The sequence below is a fragment of the Schistocerca americana genome, chromosome 7 (genome assembly GCF_021461395.2).
Source record: "Schistocerca americana isolate TAMUIC-IGC-003095 chromosome 7, iqSchAmer2.1, whole genome shotgun sequence".
NCBI classification, from domain to species: domain Eukaryota; kingdom Metazoa; phylum Arthropoda; class Insecta; order Orthoptera; family Acrididae; genus Schistocerca; species Schistocerca americana.
In genome coordinates, this window is record NC_060125.1 from 34584127 (window position 1) to 34605337 (window position 21211).

General features: G+C 41.4%; 1 protein-coding gene across 7 annotated transcripts in view; it reads left to right on the top strand.

The window, feature by feature from the left end:
- The window catches only part of LOC124622521, a 105379-nt gene that overhangs the window by 29720 nt on the left and 54448 nt on the right, over positions 1-21211 (top strand). For all 7 annotated transcript variants that reach the window (XM_047148251.1, XM_047148246.1, XM_047148252.1 and 4 more), the window contains one exon: positions 8574-8775. In XM_047148251.1, the coding sequence (XP_047004207.1) occupies positions 8574-8775 (202 nt within the window). The remainder of the gene's footprint in view (positions 1-8573; positions 8776-21211) is intronic.

Genomic DNA, 21211 nt, shown 5'->3' on the forward strand with positions numbered 1-21211 from the left:
CTGCTGCTTCTCTTCTCCCCTTCCTACCGTTCCCATCAGTTCGCAGTCGGTGCTGCCGACACTTCTTGCCGCCAGCCTAGCAGCTGCCGACGAGAGGCGTGGAGGTGTGGGGAGTGGTTTGTTCGGATCTGATTCTGAGAGACTGTAGACGCAGTGGCCAGAGCTGGCAGCCCTGCGTACGTGAGTTGCGTCTTAGTGATTGTGTGAATGCGTGTGTGCTCTTGTTTGGCTGTGGCTGAAAATTTAGTTGTGAGAGTGTGATTGTCTTTTCTACGTGCCCGTTCTGGTTCAGCGATCGTCTTTACGGTGACTCGCTACCTATCCTCATTATTATCGATTCTCGGAGTATTCGTACGGATCGAGCACCGTGGCCTCATTTCGTCGACGCGCTGTCTGTGACTCTGAATAGCTGGCCACACGAGTGGATTTCCGTGACGACCTAAAACTGCAGGCCGTTTCTGCGAGTATCTGTAATGTGTCTGGCCTGCTGTTCAGTTTCCACTAATGTGCAGGCCCTGCCTGTCTGATCTAGTCCCACTGATCTGCCTGCAGGCCGGATCTGCTTGTGTGTGGTGCGATGCAGCAGATTTTCACGGTTTATCCTCGGACCCAGGTCTGCGGTGCTCCTCAGCAGACCAGAGGCCGTGGGCAATGGATTTCAGGAATTGTGACTGTCTCACCACAAGTACGTTGCACAGTGCGGCATTTTATAGACATTTTATTTGTTCTAGTACATTTTGGCACTTCAAAAGTAGTTTATATATCAGAAAAATTGTGTTGGTTGCTGGCAGCTTGTGCACTATGTACTCATGTATTTGTCAAAAGAAAAGTCACATAATACTCACTAGACATGGCCTGCACCTCAACAGGTATGGGAAGGGGAGGTTGGCAAAGCTTATACGTGACAGCATAGGTGGGGTTGGTGGGATCACTCGTGGGAAAATTCCTGCAGTAGTGGGTGTTAGAGCTGCACCTTTTTTAGATTGAAGTCAGCTGATAGGTATTCCTGCTTAAGGGAAGTTTCTCTAACAAGGGAATCACTTTTGACAAAGCTTAGGTATCCGAGTAATAAGGGAATTAGTATATTTCATCAAAATATACAAGGTATTAGAGATAAAGTTAGTGAACTGCTTATAGATGTTGACTCTGAAATTATTGGTATATCTGAACACTTCTTAAATAAGGAGATAATTCAGAGGCTTCCTTTACCAGGATACAGGTTGGCTGGCTGCTTTTCGAGGAGCTCTTTGCAGTGTGGGGGAGTAGCCATGTATGTGAAAAACGGCATCCCATTTGAGTCAATTGATGTGTCAAAGTACTGCACTGAAAATGTGTTTGAATGTTGTGCAGGTGTGGTTAAATTTAATGGAGCTAAACTTGTAACTGTTGTTATTTATAGATCCTCAGACTCCGATTTCACAACATTTTTGCTAAAGCTAGAAGAGGTTCTTGGTTCACTTTATAGGAAATACAAAAAGTTAGTTATATGTGGTGACTTCAATATTAATTGTATAAGTGATTGTGCAAGGAAGAGGATGTTGGTAGACCTCTTTAATTCATATAATGTTATGCAAACCGTATTCTTTCCAACGAGAGTGCAAGGGAACAGTAGAACAACCATAGACAACATTTTTGTTCATTCCTCATTACTAGAAGGGCATTCTGTTAGCAAAAAGGTGAATGGCCTTTCAGATCATGATGCGCAAATTTTAACTTTAAAAGATTTTTATGCTGCAACATGTGTTAAATATAGTCATCAGCTGTTCAGGAATGCTGATCCAGTTGCTGTAGAGACCTTTGTAAACCTTATAAAGGAACAAGAGTGGCAAGATGTTTATAGTGCTGATACAGTAGACGATAAATATAATGCTCCTCTCAAGACTTTTCTCATGCTCTTTGAAAGTTGCTTTCTGTTAGAACGTTTAAAACAGGGTACTAGCACAAACAGGCAGCCTGGGTGGCTGACTAGAGGGATAAGAATATCTTGTAGAACAAAGTGGCAATTACATCAAAACGTTAGAAACAGTCAAAATCTAAATGCAGCAGCCCATTACAAACAGTATTGTAAGGTGCTTAAAAATGTTATTAGGAAGGCAAAAAGTATGTGGTATGCAGATAGAATAGCTAAGTCTCAGGATAAAATTAAAACCATATGGTCAGTCGTAAAGGAAGTTGCTGGTCTGCAGAGACAGGTCGAGGATATAGAATCAGTGCGTAGTGGGAATGTCCGTGTTACTGATAAGTCGCATATATGTACAGTATTTAATAATCACTTTCTGAATATAGCAGGTGAACTAAATAGAAACCTAGTCCCAACAGGGAATCATATAGCGCTCTTAGAAAAAAGTGTTCCGAGACTGTTACCTGAAATGCTCCTCCATGATACTGACAAGAGGGAGATTGAGTTAATAATTAAATCACTAAAGACCAAGAACTCTCATGGATATGACGGGGTATCTAGCAGAATACTGAAGTATTGTTCTATGTATGTTAGCCCAGTTCTCAGCCATATCTGTAACTTTTCCTTTAGGAGTGGTCGGTTTCCTGACCGATTAAAGTACTCGGTAGTGAAGCCACTTTATAAAAAGGGAGACATTGATAATGTTGACAATTTTAGACCTATTTCTATGCCATCGGTGTTTGCTAAAGTTATCGAGAAGGTTGTATATACAAGGTTACTGGAGCATTTAAATTCACATAATTTGCTGTCAAATGTTCAGTTTGGTTTTAGAAATGGTTTAACAACAGAAAATGCTATATTCTCTTTTCTCTGTGAGGTTTTGGACGGATTAAATAAAAGGTTGCGAACGATAGGTGTTCTCTTTGATTTAATGAAGGCTTTTGACTGTGTTGACCACAAAATATTACTGCAGAAGTTGGACCATTATGGAGTAAGGGGAGTAGCTTACAATTGGTTCGCCTCTTACTTTAAGAACAGAATGGAGAAGGTAATTCTCCGCAATATTGAGAGTGGCAGTGATGTTCAGTCCCAATGGGACACTGTTAAGTGGGGCGTTCCCCAAGGGTCGGTGCTGGGGCCACAGCTATTTATATAAATGATATGCCTTCTAGTATTACAGGTGATTCAAAAATATTTCTGTTTGCTGATGACACCAGCTTGATAGTGAAGGATCTTGTGTGTAATATTGAAACAGTAACAAATAATGTAGTTCATGAAATAAGTTCGTGGCTTGTGGAAAATAATTTGATGCTGAATCACAGTAAGACTCAGTTTTTACAGTTTCTAACTCACAATTCAACAAGAACCGATATTTTGATCAGACAGAATGGGCATATTATAAGCGAGACGGAACAGTTCAAATTCCTAGGCGTTCGGATAGATAGTAAGCTGTTGTGGAAAGCCCATGTCCAGGATCTTGTTCAGAAGCTAAATGCTGCTTTATTTACCATTAGAACAGTATCTGAAATAAGTGACAGTTCAGCACGAAAAGTAGTCTACTTAGCATATTTTCATATGCTTATGTCGTATGGTATTATTTTTTGGGGTAATTCTTCTGATTCAAAAAGGGTATTTTTGGCTCAAAAACGGGCTGTTCGAGCTATGTGTGGTGTAAGTTCAAGAACCTCTTGTCGACCCCTATTCAGAAATCTGGGAATTCTGATATTGCCCTCACAGTATATATTTTCTTTAATGTCGTTTGTTGTTAGCAATATTAGCCTATTCCCAAGAGTTAGCAGCTTTCACTCAGTTAATACTAGGCAGAAATCAAATCTGCATGTAGAATGCACTTTTCCTTGACTCTTGTGCAGAAAGGAGTGCAGTATTCTGCTGCATCCATTTTCAATAAGCTACCACAAGAACTCAAAAATCTTAGCAGTAGCCCAGACTCTTTTAAGTCTAAACTGAAGAGTTTCCTCATGGCTCACTCCTTCTATTCTGTCGAGGAGCTCCTGGAAGAGCTAAAAAATTAAGCAAATTCCAGTGTTACATTGTTGATTTTCTTCATTTAAACTTACGACTTGTCACCTGAATATGTTTTTCTTTATATTTCATTTTATCTGTTTCTAATATCGAGTTATAATTTTATGTATTGACTCGTTCCATGACCATGGAGACTTCTCCTTAATTTGGTCCCACAGAACAATAAATAAATAAATAAATAAATAAAATAATAGATGTAACACGATATCAAACATAGTAGAACCAACCTTTTATTGGCAGCCACCGACAGAGCTGGTTTACACAGTTCATCCCCATCTTACACACTTCTTTCAAGAGGCCTACTTTTTTCTGAGGTTATTTATGAAATTGGTGAAGGTATTTTAAATCTCTTTTAACTCCAAGGAAATGCGTATTTTTGTCACCAAAAATGTTTCATTTATTTGAAATAAATTAATATCAGTGGTTTTAATGAAACACGCATACCGTGTGGCTTGCTTTCTCCATCTAAAAACAGTTCATTACAAAAGATGTTGAGGTTAGTACTAAAGATTTTTGCTCACATCAGGAAATGCCATCTGCTTGCAAGGTTTTTTTAAAGATATTTCCTAGTTTACACTATTGTTTCTTGTACCATAGCTACAAAGACAGATTGTCAACTTACGTCTTAATTTTCACCCTTGAAATCTCAAAATTTGTGAGGGAAAATGCTAAAACTTGTCTGGAAATCAGGGAATTTCACTCAGGGAAACTTGTGGCAACCCCAGTCTGATACATCGCCATGAGTCCCTCGATCCTTACCGACCAACCGATACATTTCTTTGCGTTGTCCTGCTTCTGTAATTGTAACCTCTTCACATTTTCAACTGTGCGAATCCGAGCAAAGGAGATTGCAAAAAAGGTGACAGTTGCTAGGATATTAGGTATAAAACCTAACATCCGAGAAGAAATACGTAGTCTTAGAATCTATAAATTTCGGTACCACTTTGCGCAGTGGACAGTGACACCGTATAGCATTAATTGTCAATTCACGAGCCTAAGTTCGAATATTCGTGCGAGTTGCTCTTTCCGTGTAGCAGAATTAGTGTAACTCCGTTTTTCTGCGCAAATCTGTTTCCAATCAGTTGCATGTCGAACAGCACCCACTCGGCAGCAGTAGTATCTGAAAAACAGCATTCGGTGAAATCAAAAAAGTGTATGAGCACTTTGCAAAGTGTCAGTTGCACCCAAATAGTACTACTTTTACTGCAACAACAAAAGTATAGAACATTAACAGTTTGTGTTACAATCGCCCGGTAATGACGACGGTCCTGTACTGTGATCTTGACAGACCTCTTAGCCACTTGTATGCATCGTGACTAAAATGCTTGTAATGTAGTTGAGAATTCAGTTTTTTATACAGATAACCTCCTCAATTCTCATATTTACTATTGTAACTCAAAGCATTAAACTTACTAAGTATATTGTTCACTCTCAAAATTATATACAAATCAACTCGAATCAGTCTGTAGTTTGCAGTTGTAGTGTACAGAATGTAATTATAATACTACTGCGACTCCCTGTTAAGTTACAGCTGTGTGCTGGAGTGGTACATTACCTTTCACGGGCAAGTGTTCTGCCTACTGAACAATCCAAGCACGACTCACGACCTGTGCTCACAACTTTACTTCTACCAGTTCCTCATCTCCTACCTTAGAAACTTTACATGAGTTCTGTCACATTCCTCGCAGTCTCGACACTCCCTAAAGAAATGATCGTACCCAGAAATGGCTCAGCTGTTGCCTAAAACGTAGTTTCTGCAATGAATTTTGATTCTACTGTGGAGTGTACACTGATAAGCAACTTCCTGGCAGGTTCGAGTCTTGGTCAGCCACACACTTTTAATCTGCCATTAGATTTCAAATTGGTGCACACTGTGCTTGAGGTTGAAAATTCATTCAGAGCAACAAAACCACACAAACTGAAAAAAGAAAAAATAACAAATGACAATAAATTAAAAGCACATTTTGGTCTTGCTGAAACTTTCTCGGCAGCAACAGTACTTAAATACCAAATTACATAAAACTGCAATAACAGTCCAACACGTTTTCATTAAACAGTCTCAGAATAATTAATTATGTTGAAAGGCTCATCTCTACTTACTTTTTAAAGAAAAATTCATTTATGTATTGTTAATAAGAAACAGTGATACACGTTAACTCTAAGAACAATAATGCGAAAGAGAGATCGTGTTTTATTATAGTTTACTTGACCTGTCTCATATATGAAATTTTTCAACATAAGAAAAAGCAGATACATATGGCTAAATTGACAGTGAAATTAGTCTATTCTTAGTACACATATACAGAAACAATTATTGCTACACATGATCTTTGTCTTGTCATGACAACTGTATCACCACTGGAATTAGTTCACAGTGGACAACTGGCAGATTCTGCATCTGATATACCCATGACGCGCATAATCACAGGTGATTGTCAATAAAAACAAATAAGATAGTTAGAATTTTGTTTAAAAACAAAAGTATAAAATTTGTAGCTGATGTTGTTGTTTGTGCCTGTTACTTATAATTGACTTTGTAGAAGGTTCTTGTAAAATAAGTACAAAAATGAAAGAAAAAACTTTAGTAGACAGTCTCCAAAAATTTGTGCTATGCACAAAGGAAAATAAAAACTGTATTTGAATTTCAGCTCCATCTCTAGTGGCCTCATTGTCGACAGTAGGTTAAATGCTAATCTCCCTTGCTTCTTTTGTTTGACTACTACTACTACTACTAGTAGTAGTAGTGTTCCAGCAGTAATCGTTCCTATTCATTAAAATGCTTATCATTATACAGTCTAATTTTGGAAGTCTATGTATCTCAAGTGCTATCAACATTTAATATGGTTTAGCGTTCCTTTACCTTTTATTCTTGACAGTTGTGCCTTTATGTGCTTGTTGGACTTCTGATCCATCTGTTTTAGCATTGCTATTAAGAACTGTTACACCACATTTTTAATCTGTACCAGATAACTTGTGAGATATCAATTGCATTAATGTGTATTTTCTTCACAAAACTTACGTAGACTTGTTAAGTCAAACCTACTCAGTTCAATAAGCCGTGTCCAAAATGGCTCGGAAAGAATGATGGAGATTATAATGTCTCCTTGTCTAACAACCTTCAGTCATTTCAACCTACGCTTTGGTTTTCAGCACTTTTATTCTCACATTGCAGCCCCCCCCCCCCCCCCCCCCACACACACACATGCACAGGAGTTGTGTCGCGTCACTGGCTGCCTCCAAAGGCACAACAGTTGCCGATGCGCGTGGTTCTGATGCAGAATCGTGTCTTTCTCAACTCACAATGAAGTATTGACAAATCTATATTTGTTCATGATAGGAGGTCACATGTTATGACAGGTCGGTGTAGCAAGCACGTTATTATAAATGTTTTCATAGAAATAAAGTGGTGATGGCTAATAACTTGTAGTTCGCATATTTCTGTACTTCGTGGACCCGATGCACACAACAATCCTGACAAATACCCAGGGAGACCCTCAGCCAAGATACAGACCTCATAAATGCCTTGTTGTTGTTGTTGTGGTCTTCAGTCGTGAGACTGGTTTGATGCAGCTCTCCATGCTACTCTATCCTGTGCAAGCTGCTTCATCTCCCAGTACCTACTGCAGCCTACATCCTTCTGAATCTGCTTAGTGTATTCATCTCTTGGTCTCCCTCTACGATTTTTACCCTCCACACTGCCCTCCAATACTAAATTGGTGATCCCTCGATGTCTCAGAACATGTCCTACCAACCGATCCCTTCTTCTAGTCAAGTTGTGCCATAAGCTCCTCTTCTCCCCAATTCTATTCAATACCTCCTCATTAGTTATGTCATCTACCCATCTAATCTTCAGCATTCTTCTGTAGCACCACATTTCGAAAGCTTCTATTCTCTTCTTGTCCAAACTATTTGTTGTCCATGTTTCACTTCTATACATGGCTGCACTCCATACAAATACTTTCAGAAACGACTTCCTGACACTTAAATCTACACTCGATGTTAACAAATTTTTTCTTCTTCAGAAACGCTTTCGTTGCCATTGCCAGTCTACATTTTATATCCTCTCTACTTCGACCATCATCAGTTATTTTGCTCCCCAAATAGTAAAACTCCTTCACTAATTTAAGTGTCTTATTTCCTGATCTAATTCTCTCAGCATCACCCAACTTATTTCGACTACATTCCATTATCCTCATTTTGCTTTTGTTGATGTTCATCTTATACTATCCTTTCAAGACACTGTCCATTCTGTTCAACTGCTCTCCCAAGTCCTTTGCTGTCTCTGACAGAATTACAATGTCATCAGGAACCTCAAAGTTTTTATTTCTTCCCCATGGATGCCTTATAAAGGTGAAATTACTACTATTAATGATCCTTCCTTCCCATCAACATCAGAACCACTGGTTTTGAAAGTTAACATTTGTGCTGATATGCCCCCCTACCCCCCCTATTTTTGTGCTTGTGTTTGTTATTGTTTGGTTTTCCTATCTGTTAATTTCTGGTTTCGCACGGGACAGCACTTCGATTGTGGGTGCTAAAATAGACTGCCACAGTGTGTTGACAAATTCTCTGTCCTGCCAGTCGGAGATACTATTCAGGAGTGAACTGTCGACATATTGCTATTCCACAGGGTCTCGAGGCACTGCAACTCGGAGAACTGTAAGAGCGGCAGGACCGAGCGGGAGGCGATGCGTATCTTCCGCAGTGCCCGAAACCTGCGTAAAGTACACATGTGGTGCGCCGTCAGCCCCCACGTCATCGACGTGCTCTGCGACAAATGCCGGAGACTCGCAGATCTCCGCCTGCACGCCGCCCAGAAGCTCGGCTATTCGGTAAGTGTTACATTCTTTTTATTAAAAGATGGGAAATCCGGGATTGAGTAATGACAAGATTGCTATTGATAGATTGCTATTCACCGTATAACGGAGATGCTGAGTCTCAGATAAAACAAAAAGTGCTGAACAAGTAAACTTACAGCTGAAAGGCCTCCTTCTGGATTACACACACACACACACACACACACACACACACACACACCGCACATGCACGCATGCAAATAGAACTCACATACATGCCCACTGTCTCAGGCTGCCGAGGCCAGATTGTGAGCAACTGCATGTAATGGGAGAAACAATCTGGGTAGAGGGGGTGAGGATGAGACTGGATGGGAGGGATAGCACGTAGAGGTGGGGGACACTAAAGTGCTGCTTGTGGGAACATACAGGAATGAGGAGGGGAGATGGTAGGGCAGCTAGGTGCAGCCGGGGTGTTAGACAGAGAGCGGGGAGTTGGGGAGAGGGGGGTGCGGGAAAGGAGAGAAGTAAAAGGACTGTGGGTGCATTGGTGGAATCGAAGGCTGTGTAGTGCTGGAGTGGGGACAGAGAATAGGATAGGTGGGTTAAAGACAATTATCGACAGAGGTTGTGGCGAGGAGAGTTACGAGAACATAGGATATATTGCGAGAGTTCCCAGCTGTGCAGTTCAGAAAAAGCTGGTGGTGGTAGGAAGGAACCAAGTGGCACAGGCTGTGAAGCAGTCATTAAAATGAAGAATGTCGTGTCGGACAGCACGCTCGGCAACTCTGTACCACCTCTACAAAAGCCTCCGAACCTCCCACACGTCGCCTCATAGCTGATAAACCCTGCCTTGCTAATGTTGTACTTTTACCCCACCCTCAAAAACTCCCTTCCACCACCGTCCGGAATTCAGAACCTAAATAGACCCGAAACACAGTCGTGATCTTTCCTCCGAAAGACTTAGCCCCAGAAAGTCCTTTCTGAAGGACTTACCTCTTGCCTGGTTCCAAAGTTCAGTCCTGCTGGACTTTTTAAGGAACTTCTCTCCTTCTCCTGGTCTCTGCAGTGGAAAAAATTGTTTGCTACCGACCCTACCCACCAGACTCGACCAAAGACTAATGTCGGACCTGGCCGACTCAGTTCCCTCCCATTGCCCCCAACTCACCCCCTGTTAACTTCCCAGAATTTCTTAAGCTCGGACCTCGCCTCACCGTCATTCCCCAAATCCCTCGACGTGTAAACTAACTTTCCATCTGGAGAAAGAACTCAATCCACCATGTAAAAACTGATCCTGACCTTGCAAGCCTACCTGCTGACAAAGGCTCCACCACTGTGGCTTTGAACTGCAAGGATTACGTGGCAGAAGGGCTCCACCAGCTGTCTGATTTGTCCATCCACAAACCGTGCCACATTGACCCTGTTCTAGAAATCTAGCAGGGTCTCCAGACTCTCCTAAAATCTTGCACAACCTCTCCCCAGAGTCTCAGTCTCTCTCTCTCTCTCTCTCTCTCTCTCTCTCTCCCTCCCTCCCCCTCCCTCCCTCCCTCCCTCCCTCCTCCTCCTCCTCCTCCTCCTCCCTCCTCCTCCTCCTCCTCCTCCTCCGACGACCCCCCCCCCCCCCCACCACTCCCCCACTCACTGCACTCCTACTTTCTATATGCTCCACGAACTGAACCACCCACCGTTACTGTGCCCCCACTGAGAGAATCTCTGCTGTTGTAGACCAACACCCTCAGCCTATTACTTACAACCTACACTCCTATCTTAAAGACACCGACCATTTTCTCCTCAGACTCTCCATAGTTCCTTTACTGCACGGTGCCTGCTCGTCACTATTGGTGCCCCCTCCCATTACACTAACATTCCCGATGCCCACAGCGTAGCCAATACTGAATGCTACACCTGAAAAATTCCAGATCTACAACCTCCTTCCTGTCACCCTGACCGACTTTCATCTGGTACTCCTCAACCCGACAAGCCACCTTCCTCGATATTGTCCTCCACCTCGAGCGCTGCTACTTCGGCACCTCTGTCCACACGGAACTTACCGGCCACGAGCAGTACCTCCACTTAGGCACAGCTGACACCCGTTCCGTACAGAGAAACCCCTGTCCCCTTTGAACAGCCCAGCCACTCCCGGCCGTCGCATCTGTAGTGACGAGCAGTGCCTCCCGCTGACGCCTTCACGGACCGACCTCGTGCAGAAACAGATATCCCGTGCCTTATTTCTCCGGTCAGCCGCCACCTTCCGGAGTCCCACTGTCCGACCGCAGAGGACCGTTCTTCTCGTGACTCGGTGCTGCCCACGACCGGAGCAACTGAATTGCATTCTCTGCCGGGGTTTCGGCTACCTCTCGCCGTGCCCCGAGCTGAGGAACATCTTGCCCACTATCCCTCCCAAGCTGGTATTCCGCTGTCCACCGAATGTATGCGATATCCTCGTCCGTCCCTAGACGGCCTCTGCTCCCTACCCTACGCCTCTAGCTCGTATCTGTGTAAAAAAAAACCGAGATGTGAGACCTGTTCCGTATTTTCTTCCATCACCATCTACGTACTGAGATGGTGGCGCCGCGTATAGACGTACTACTCGACAGATCCGCGGAAAATTAGAGTTTTTAAATCCTGTGTGTGTAAAATGTAGTAAGAAGGTGAGAAATGGTGTTAAATTATGCCCACGGTCCCAAAAATGGATCCGTCGACAATGTTTAAATACTTTAGAAGAAAGAAATGCGACTTGCGACTGTGGGAATGTGCACTGTAGTTATCGTGATTTATTGTTTTTGCGAAAGGAATATCGAGAAGGCTGTGTGACTGCTTCATTAAAATACGATCTTGTCAGCCAAACTGTATGTACAAAGCTTGAAAAAGTGATAGGAGTCAATTCAGAGTGTAGTGACACTTTTGTAAATGGGCCAAATGATAACTTCATATGGCCTAAAAAGTTCCCTCGTGTTAACCGTAACGAGAAAAACTTCAGTCTCCCAGTGGCAAAAAACCTGTGACGAGTCTAAAAGATGTGAAAATAGCGAAAGAAACAAAGTACTTTCACCAAATGCAGAGTTTAAAAACCAGTCGAGTACAAAGTCTTGTAATAACGAGCGAGGAAGTACCGGTACTATAATTTTCAGTGAACATACGTATTGTGAGAACGTGACGAACACAAGTAAGAAGAACAAAGAAGATATTTACATGCTCTCAGACAGTCATGGAGAGGGCTTAGCTGGTAACATGTGTAACACGCAAACTGTGTTTAAAGTTAGTGGAATGACAAAACCAGGGGCTCCCTTGAGTGAAATTCTAAAACACTGTGAGCATTTTTTGGAGCCCAGAAGAAACTGTTTAATAATTGGGGGTGCTAATGACGTTTATAGGAATGAGGGTAAACTTCCCACAAGAGCACTAAGAAGCACTCTACAGAAAATTACAAATGTGAACTTCTATACTGCAAGTATACCACAAAGATACAATCTGATGTAAAAATCTTGTGTCAACAAAGAAACCGCTGTTACTAATAGAAAATTTGAAAAAATATGCCGAAGCTTCCCGAATGCCACACATGTGAATGTACCGTCTTCAGAAAGAAGTCATTTTACCAGCTACACAGAAATAAACTTGGAAAAGCATTCATTAGTCGAGAAATACTTAATGCAGTGTTAGCAGTTGAAGACAAGAATATCTGTACCATACCACTACCACCACCCATCACAGCAACTGAAATTCTCTAACATAAAAATGAAACTAATTCACCGGCAACAGATCCAGCACTAGAATCTTCACTTGCCACAAAAGTAGCTGAGGCAAATAAAGCCTCCACAACAGCTCCAACAGTATCAGAAACAGCTACAGACTATACAGCAGCATCACTAGCAAGAAATGTGCTTACGGCCAGCGAGTCGCATCAAAGTTGCGACACATACAGAAGAAAGAAAGACGAGATGCACGAAACCTCTGTCCCTAAAGGATTTTTGGTACCCAGCCTCAATATGAAGAAACCGTTGACACTGGACAATACAAGGAAGAGGTCCTCTCAACCAAGTTGCAACATCTTAAAATTACTTAGCCTTAATATACAATGTCTCAAAAATAAAATTCTAGATCTCGAGATTGAGGCCAGTGAATATTGTGTTGATTGCATTTGTAATCAAGAGCACTGGTGCAAAAATTATGAATTAGAATACATTAATATTTCCCCATATACCTTGGTTGATCATTTTTATAGGAAGGAAGCCAAGAATGGGGGTGTCTGCATTTATGTAAAATCAGATATTAAAGTGAAAAACAGACCCAAAGCTGAACTGCTGAGCATAGAAAAACATTTTGAGGCAACAGCAGTGCAAATGAGTGTAAAAAATAGGAAAATAACAGTCATGTCAGTGTATAGATCACCATGTGATGACCCAGAAATTTTTTAAGTAGACTCAAGAACTGCTGAGCTTCTTACATGATGAGAAGACATCAGTAATTGTATGTGGGGACTTTAATGTCAATATGTTGGTAGGTAGTTCATTTAAAATTAAATTCCTCAATATTTCACATAGTTTCAACCTATATTCTAACATAAACAGTCCTGCAAGGGTAACAAACACTTCAAAAAAGTTTCATAGATAATATAATTTCAAATATAGAAAGCCCAGATACAGAAGTTTTGAATATTGACCTAGGAATATCTGATCATAATGCACTTATTATTAAAGTGCTCACAGTTCCAATACATACAAAAACAGTACATCACATGTATAAGAGAATTTTCTCTCCCGAAAACTGCAACCAGTTTGGTATCACACTGACTAACCAATCTAGGGCAGAAGTATTGTCACAAACTGATACAGATGCTCTCTCTCTTTTCATGACAGATTTTGAGATGTGCTTTTCAAAAAGATTAGTTAAAATCAACTCATCTAGCCATACACACACAAATTCTTGGTTCACGTCTGGCATTAAAAACTCTTCCAAGACTATGAAAAGACTAAACACTGAAATGAAAACCAATACCGACATTACTTTTAAAAAAATATGTTAGTAACTACAAAAAGGCATATAGAAGGATAATTAATCTAGCAAAAGTATTAAGTAATGATAGACTAATAAGGAAGTCAGACAATAAATCAAGGACCACATGGGAAATTGTTAAAAGAGAAATAGGAAAAAGCTCTAAAGACCAGGATATTGTACTTAAATCTAGTGATAACATTGAAATAAAGAAGGAAGTCTTGCCCAATTACATTAACAACTACTTTCTAAGTGTACCTGACAAATTAAGCAAGAGCCTTACCAAACAACAGCACCAAAAGTAGTCAGTAGCATGATAAGAAGTCCCACTAATACATATGAAATATTGAAAGTAATTAACAGTATGAAATCTAAAATGTCTGCAGGACTGGATGAAGTGTCAGTGACAATAATAGAAAAAGTCGGCTCACAAATCTTGGAACCACTGGTAGATATTGTCAATTTATCATTCAGTGAAGGTGAGTTCCCCAAAAGGCTGAAAATTTCTAAGGTTAAACCATTATTCAAAAATGAGGATACGCATAAGATAGTGGCCCCCTATTATTCCTAATCTATATAAATGACATTGAAAGGCCGAACAGATCATCAAAAATTATGTTATTTGCAGATGATACAAGCATAATTATAAGTGATGACAGCAAATCCTTATTCAGTACAGCTGAAAAAGTTGTGAAGAGGGTGCAACAGTGGTTTTATGTAATAAGACAGACAGAAAGTCTGCTGTACAAAATTTTTGGGCATGTACATTGATCAACACTTGAGCTGGAAAGCCCGTGTCACATACATATCCAAACAAATTCAGTTCAGCATGTTTTGCACTGAGAATAACTTCCAGAGTTTGCAGTGCAGAGTGTACAAGATTAGTGTATATGGCGTATTTCGATTCTATTATATCCTATGGAATAACATTGTGGGTGCAACTAAATGTCACTTGAGAGAGGTTTTTAAAATTACAGAAAAGGGCCATTAGAATTATTACACACAGCTCTCCACAAACACACTGCAATCCCTTGTTCATGCCGCTAAACATACTTACAGTACCATCTTTGCACATATTAAAAAGCATACTGCATACAAGAACACACTCGAGTAGTTTACGTGTAAATTCAGATCTTCATGACTACAATACACATATTTGTAAGAATCTGCATGTAGAAGGAACAAGGAAAACAAAAACTCAAAAACATGTGAGCCACTGTGGATTAAATTACGGTGAGGCAAGGTTCGAGCTTAAGAAATTCTGGGAAGTTAACAGGGGGTGCTCTATAATGCTCTGCCACACTGCATCAGGGGAACAGAAGATGAAGGAAAATTTAAGTCGGAATTAAAAAGTATCTGCTAAATAAATGTTTTTATAGCATAGAGGAATATTTTGAATCCTTAAGTCACTAACTGATAGTTGTATTGTCAATATCATGTTGTTCTCATGGTCAATTCTATGTCTCCTTTATACTCTTTTAACTCTAAATTATGTGCAATATGTTTTCGAAAATGTACTAAATATATATAAATTCATCACATACGGTACATGTTAAAGGAGCATGTTTTAATTTTCAACATATTATACAATGTTAATTTTATGTGTTTGATAGAAATTTGTAATATTCTGCTGTGCATATCCTGGACAGTATTATGACATTTCCTATATCATGTAAATGATGCAAAGGATGATAATAAATGAAATTCCGGTCACAAGCATTACCTAATCCCATCGAAGGCAGGGCTACCTGTGAAACCGATCGTGTGATTTATGAGCTAAGTCGCAACCACTGTGCTGCTTTCTAAGTAGGCACGACAACTGTCAGGCTGTCTGTGTGCACGAACCACTAGCGGCAAACTGTGGCCGAGAAACGGCTGGACCCCACAGTTGCTGAGTAGGCTGCTCTTCAGGACATTCTCCATTTTAATTACTGCTTCACTGCTTGTGCCGTCTGGATCCTTCCTAACATGTGTCCTTCCTAACAGTACCAGTTTCTCTGAATTTTGCAGGTGGTAACTCTCCCTGCAATACATCCCGAGTACCAATAACCCTCCCAGGCTGAAGCTTCATTAGTTATTGTCCATTGTCCTTCACCCGCCTGTCCCCTTCCTCATTACCCCTCAGCACTGCACTTCTTCCTTTTCCACTCTCCTTTCCCACCCCGTGCCCCTTCTCTAATCTGCCGACTGCACCTAGTTGCCCTCCCCTCTCCCCACTCTAGTACCTCCCGCTGTGGAAGTCGAACACGCACCAGAACAAATGGACGTGGTCAGCCCGTAGATGGCTCCATGTCCGCGGCGGCTATTCCGCGCAGCGGCTCTCGCGCAGCAAGGGTACCACCGCAGACAGCGGCCAATAGCCGCTCTCTCTGGTTTCGTATACAGGTACCCGCTCTGCCCTAGTCCGGCCAGTCTGGTACTCGCTCTGGATTTCGTTTCTCTCTCGGCAGTACTGCGTTCTGGTCATTGTTCGTTGTTGACATTTGCCTGGCTCTGGTTCTGAGTGGATTTACTGTCGGTGTTTGGTGTTGTGGTTTCTACAAGCCCCCATTGTTTATCTCTTCCTCGTTGTGTCGGTCATAGTCGGTCGTGGTCGGTTGTTGTCGGTTGTCATTGGTCTGTCGTCCGACTCGTCCTCGTGTTTACCCGGTGTTGCGTGCTCCACCGCCGGCGGCTTCCCCACCTGGCGGCTCCGATCTGCAGCCGAAGGCGTTCCCGCAGTTGGTTTTGGTTACTACACCCAGCCTGTCCCTTATGCTCCCACAAGCAGGACTCTACCGTCCCCCACTTCTATCCTGCCATCCCTTACCATTCCTGCCCCCAGCTTACTCCCACCACCCAGATTTTCTCCCATCTTGCACAGCAGTAGCTTGCACCCTGGCCCAAGCAGCTCGAGACGGCGGTCGCGTGCGAGTGAGTTGCGTGCGGGTGCGTGGGATGGATGAGTGTGGGAGTTGTGGGTGTACTTCAGAAGGGGTCAGTGAACTGGCAGCCACCAAGTCTTGTTTGCTCAGACTGTTAGCTTTCTCTTCACCTTTCCATCACTTTTCCTGTGCTTACAAATACTCACATTGGGTATTAGGAGCCGAAATAACCAGCTTGGCATTGCTTCTGTATAAATAGGTTGCAGTGTTGTTTTGTGGATGAAACAGTTTCTGGTTGGCTTATTAGAGATATCTGTGGCATTTTTTTTTGCTTGCTTTAATTGAAACTGCTGAAATCCGTATCACTAAATGGCTGACACGATAATGGTCCCCATTGCAGATTGGCTGCGTAATAGCCTACAGGGGCAACAAACAATTGATTTTCGGTACTTCATATAATTACTGTCTGACCTTAAAAGAAAATGCTGTCATAATATACCCATTGAGAGGTATAATCCTAAGTCAAAGATTTAATGTAATAAAACAAGTATTACAGTTCAAAATTGTGCACATCTTGAGGCTGCATAACACACAGCACACAAATTACCCAGACTATATACTTACACACACACACACACACACACACACACACACACACACACACACACAAAATAATGAAAGGAAAAAATTTCATCACTTATCACATTTTCACTGTTCATGCAGTGAAACATCCACATCAGGCATTACTCTATTACTTCTTCACTACTAACTCTATTTTCAACATGTTTTGCAGACAGTATCCACACATAGCACAGATAGATTAGGAGATATGGTTGTTGATGTCTTCAGTCTGAAGATTGGTTTGATGCAGCTCTTCACACTACAGTTATTCTGTCCTGTGCAGGCTCCGTCATTTCGAAATAACTGCAATATACAGGGTGTACATAAAGCCCAAAAACACTTCAAATAATTTATTGCACAAGAACTAAACATTGTACAGGTATCATACATATGTAATTTTGAAGAGAAAACCTGAAAGTTTTTTTCACATATACCGCCACAGCATAGTTGGGTAATTTGCCGATAGTTGGCACTAGTCGCAAATGTGGTGAGTTCAGGTGCAGAGCGAGCTTTCTTTGTGTCGGAGTTCGACAAAAACGAGTGTGCTACAGCTGTTTGACAGATGTTTAGAACCGAGTACAGTAAGAAGCCACCGACAAGGAAGGCTATTTACCGCTGGCACAGCAAATTCGTTAAGATGGATTTCTCGTGCCCGGCAAGATGAGCGGATGTCCCAGTGTGGGTGAAGTGAATGTGGAGCACATACGAGGGACATTCGTAAGCAGTCCAAAGAAATTGGTAGGTCACGCATCCCGTGAACTCGAAATGGCTCCGATGACTGCGGAAAGTCCTGCGACAGAAGCTGTCTGTGAAACCGTTCAAATTGTAGTTAGTGCAGAAGCTCAATGGCGACAACAAAGATGAGCATTTTGAGTTTTGTTCACAGTTGCAACAACTGAATGAGAATGCGGATGGCATTGTTGATCGCTAAATTTTTAGCGGTGAAGCTACTTTTCACACTGATGGGAAAGTGAACAGGCGTAACTGTCGAATCTGGGCTACAAAGCATCCACACAAATGCATTGAATTTGAGCGTGATTCCCCAAAGGTAAGTGTTTTTTTGTGCCTCGTCATGTCGAAAACTGTACAGGTGATTCTTCTGGTCGAGAGCACTGTCACTGGACATTCCTACCCGGACATGTTGCAGCGATGGCTGATGCCTCGAATGCAATCGCACTTTCCGTTCATCTTTCAGCAGGATGGGGCTCCACCCCATTTTCGTCGTGAAGTTCGTGGGTACCCGAACACGGAGCTATCGCATCGATGGATCGGCCGTGCTACAGAAGGGGACAGCTGTTTCACGAAATGGCCTCCCTGATCGCCAGATCTCACTCCGTGTGACTTTTTTGTGTGGGGACCATTAAAGACCTGGTGTATGTACCTCCTTTATCACGTGATGTAGCAGAGCTCTGGGAGAGAATACGGGAAGCGACTGCCACAGTCGACTATGCCGTGCTGGGACAGGTACGGCAAGAATTTGATAACCACTCGTGGTTTGCACATCGAATTTTTGTACAAAAAACTTTCATAGTTTCTCTTCAAAATGCAATATGTATGACATCTGTACAATGTTTAGTTCTTGCACAATAAATAATTGAAAGTATTCCTGGACTTTATGTACACTCTGTATGTCCCTTTGACATCTACACGATTACTCTGCAATTCACAATTAAGTGCCTGGCAGAGAGTTCATAGATCCACACTTAGGCTACCACTCTACCGTTCCACTCTTGAAGAGCGTGCAGGAGTAACAAACCTAAATCTTTCTGTGTGAACTCTGCTTTCTCTTATTTTATTATGATTTTACCCCCAGTAGTTCCCTCCAGTAATAAACTGGTAATTGCTTGATTTTTCAGAATGTGTCCTGTCAACCATTGAGCTCTTTTAGTCAAGTTATGCCACAGATTTCTTGTTTCCCCAGTTCTGTTCAGTACCTTTTCATTAATTATATGATCTATCCGTCTAATCTTTGGCAATCTTCTGTAGCACCACATTTCAACTTCCTGACACTTATATCCATGTTTCATGTCAACAAATTTCTCTTCTTAAAAAACTCTGTTCCTGCTATTACCAGTCTACAGTTTATATCCTTTCTACTTAAGCCCTCATCAGCAAAACTCATCTATTACTTTTAGTGTCTCGTTTCTGAATCTAATTCCCTCGGCATCCCCTGATTTAATTTGACTACATTCCATTACCTTTGTTTTACTTTGTATCCTATCTTCCCTTTATAAGACACTACCCACTCGGTTCAACTGCTCTTCCAAGTTCTTTGTTGCCTGACAGAATTACAATGTCGTCGGCAAGCCTCAAAGTTTTTATTTCTTCTCTCTGAACTTTAATTCCTACTCCAATTTTTTCTGTAGTTTTGTTTACTGATCATTCAGTGTAGAGACTGAATAACATCGGGGATAGGCTAAAACCCTGTCTCACTCCCTTCCTTTTCGTGCCCCTCAACTCGTAACTGCCACCTGGTGTCTGTACAAGTTGTATACAACCTTTTGGTCCTGACACGTTACATGTGCTACCTTCGGAACTAAAGAATGTATCCCGCTTAACATTGTCAAAAGCTGTCTGCAACCCTACAAAATCTATAAGAGTAAGCTTGCCTTTCCTTAATCTATCTTCTAAGGTAAGTCATAGGGTCAGTATTGCCTCGGGTGTCCCTACATTTCTCTGAAATCCAAAAATATGTTCCCCGAGGTTGAGTGCTACCAGTTTTTTGATTCACCTGAAAAGAATTTGTGCTATTATTTTGGAACCAGAACTTATGAAACTGTTAGTTTGGTAATATTCAGACCTGTCAGCATTTGATTTCTTTGGAATAGGAATTATGATATTCGTCTTCAAGTCTGAGGGTACTTTACCTGTCTCATATATCTTACATACCAGGATATCATTAGTTCAGAGGGAATGTTGTCTATTCTAGGGGCCTCGTTTCGACTCTCGCAGTATCGTATCGTATCTCCCATCTCGTCTTCATCTGTATCCTCTTGCTTTACCATAATATTGCCTTCAAGTTCATTTCCCTTGTGTACACCTTTTGCATACTCCCTCCACTAGTCACCTTTCCCTTCTTGCTTAGGACTGGTTTTCCATCTGGCCTCTTGTTATTTGTACAGATGCTTTCCTTTTCTGAAAATGTCTCTCTAACTTTCCTTCAGGTGGTATCTATCTTTCACTGGGTTATATATACTTCTGTATCCTATGTCTTCAAACCACTCCTGCTTAGCCATTTTGGATTTTTTGTTAATCTCATTTTTTAGATGTGTGTACTTCCCTTCAACTGCTTCATTTGCTGGATTTTTATATTTTCTCCTTTCGTCAACTGAATTAAACATATCTTGTGATATCCAGGGAGATATTTAATCGTAAGCACTGAGACGTTTGAAAGACTGCATTTTGCTTAAAACAGAAAAAAGTTATCCGAATAATACTCCTCCAGTGTTTGATGAATAGGATGGCCATTGACTTTCAGCACACTTCAAACATAATTTCAAACCTTTACTAAACCTTTTCTTGTTCACATGCTGAACATTAACACATTAACTCATATGTAATCACACATTTAATGCCGTTTTTGTATGTGATAGTTTGTTTTATAAAATAATGTTGGTCAAGTGTTGCATTGGTATCGTATTACAGCTTAAAACAACTCAAAAAAAAAAAAAAAAAACATTAAATAAACCATAATGGACCTAAATGAACCTTTTGGGTAGTAAGCATTTTTTACTGAAAAACTCCTTCTGAACTGAGGAAACTCCACTAATGTATTTCCATTCTGATCCATTGAGCTTTTGCCCAGTAACTACTTTGTCTCAATGTATATATGATTACTGGGGTGGCACATAGTCAATTAACAACAAGGAAGAAGAGTAGAGTTCAGTTGTTCTGAAATGTAGGCCATTCAGAGTGTTTCCTGGGATCAAAAAAGACACACGGTGGTGCGAGCAGCTGTGACATCGACAATACGAACTGACTCGGGAGTCATCAGAAGG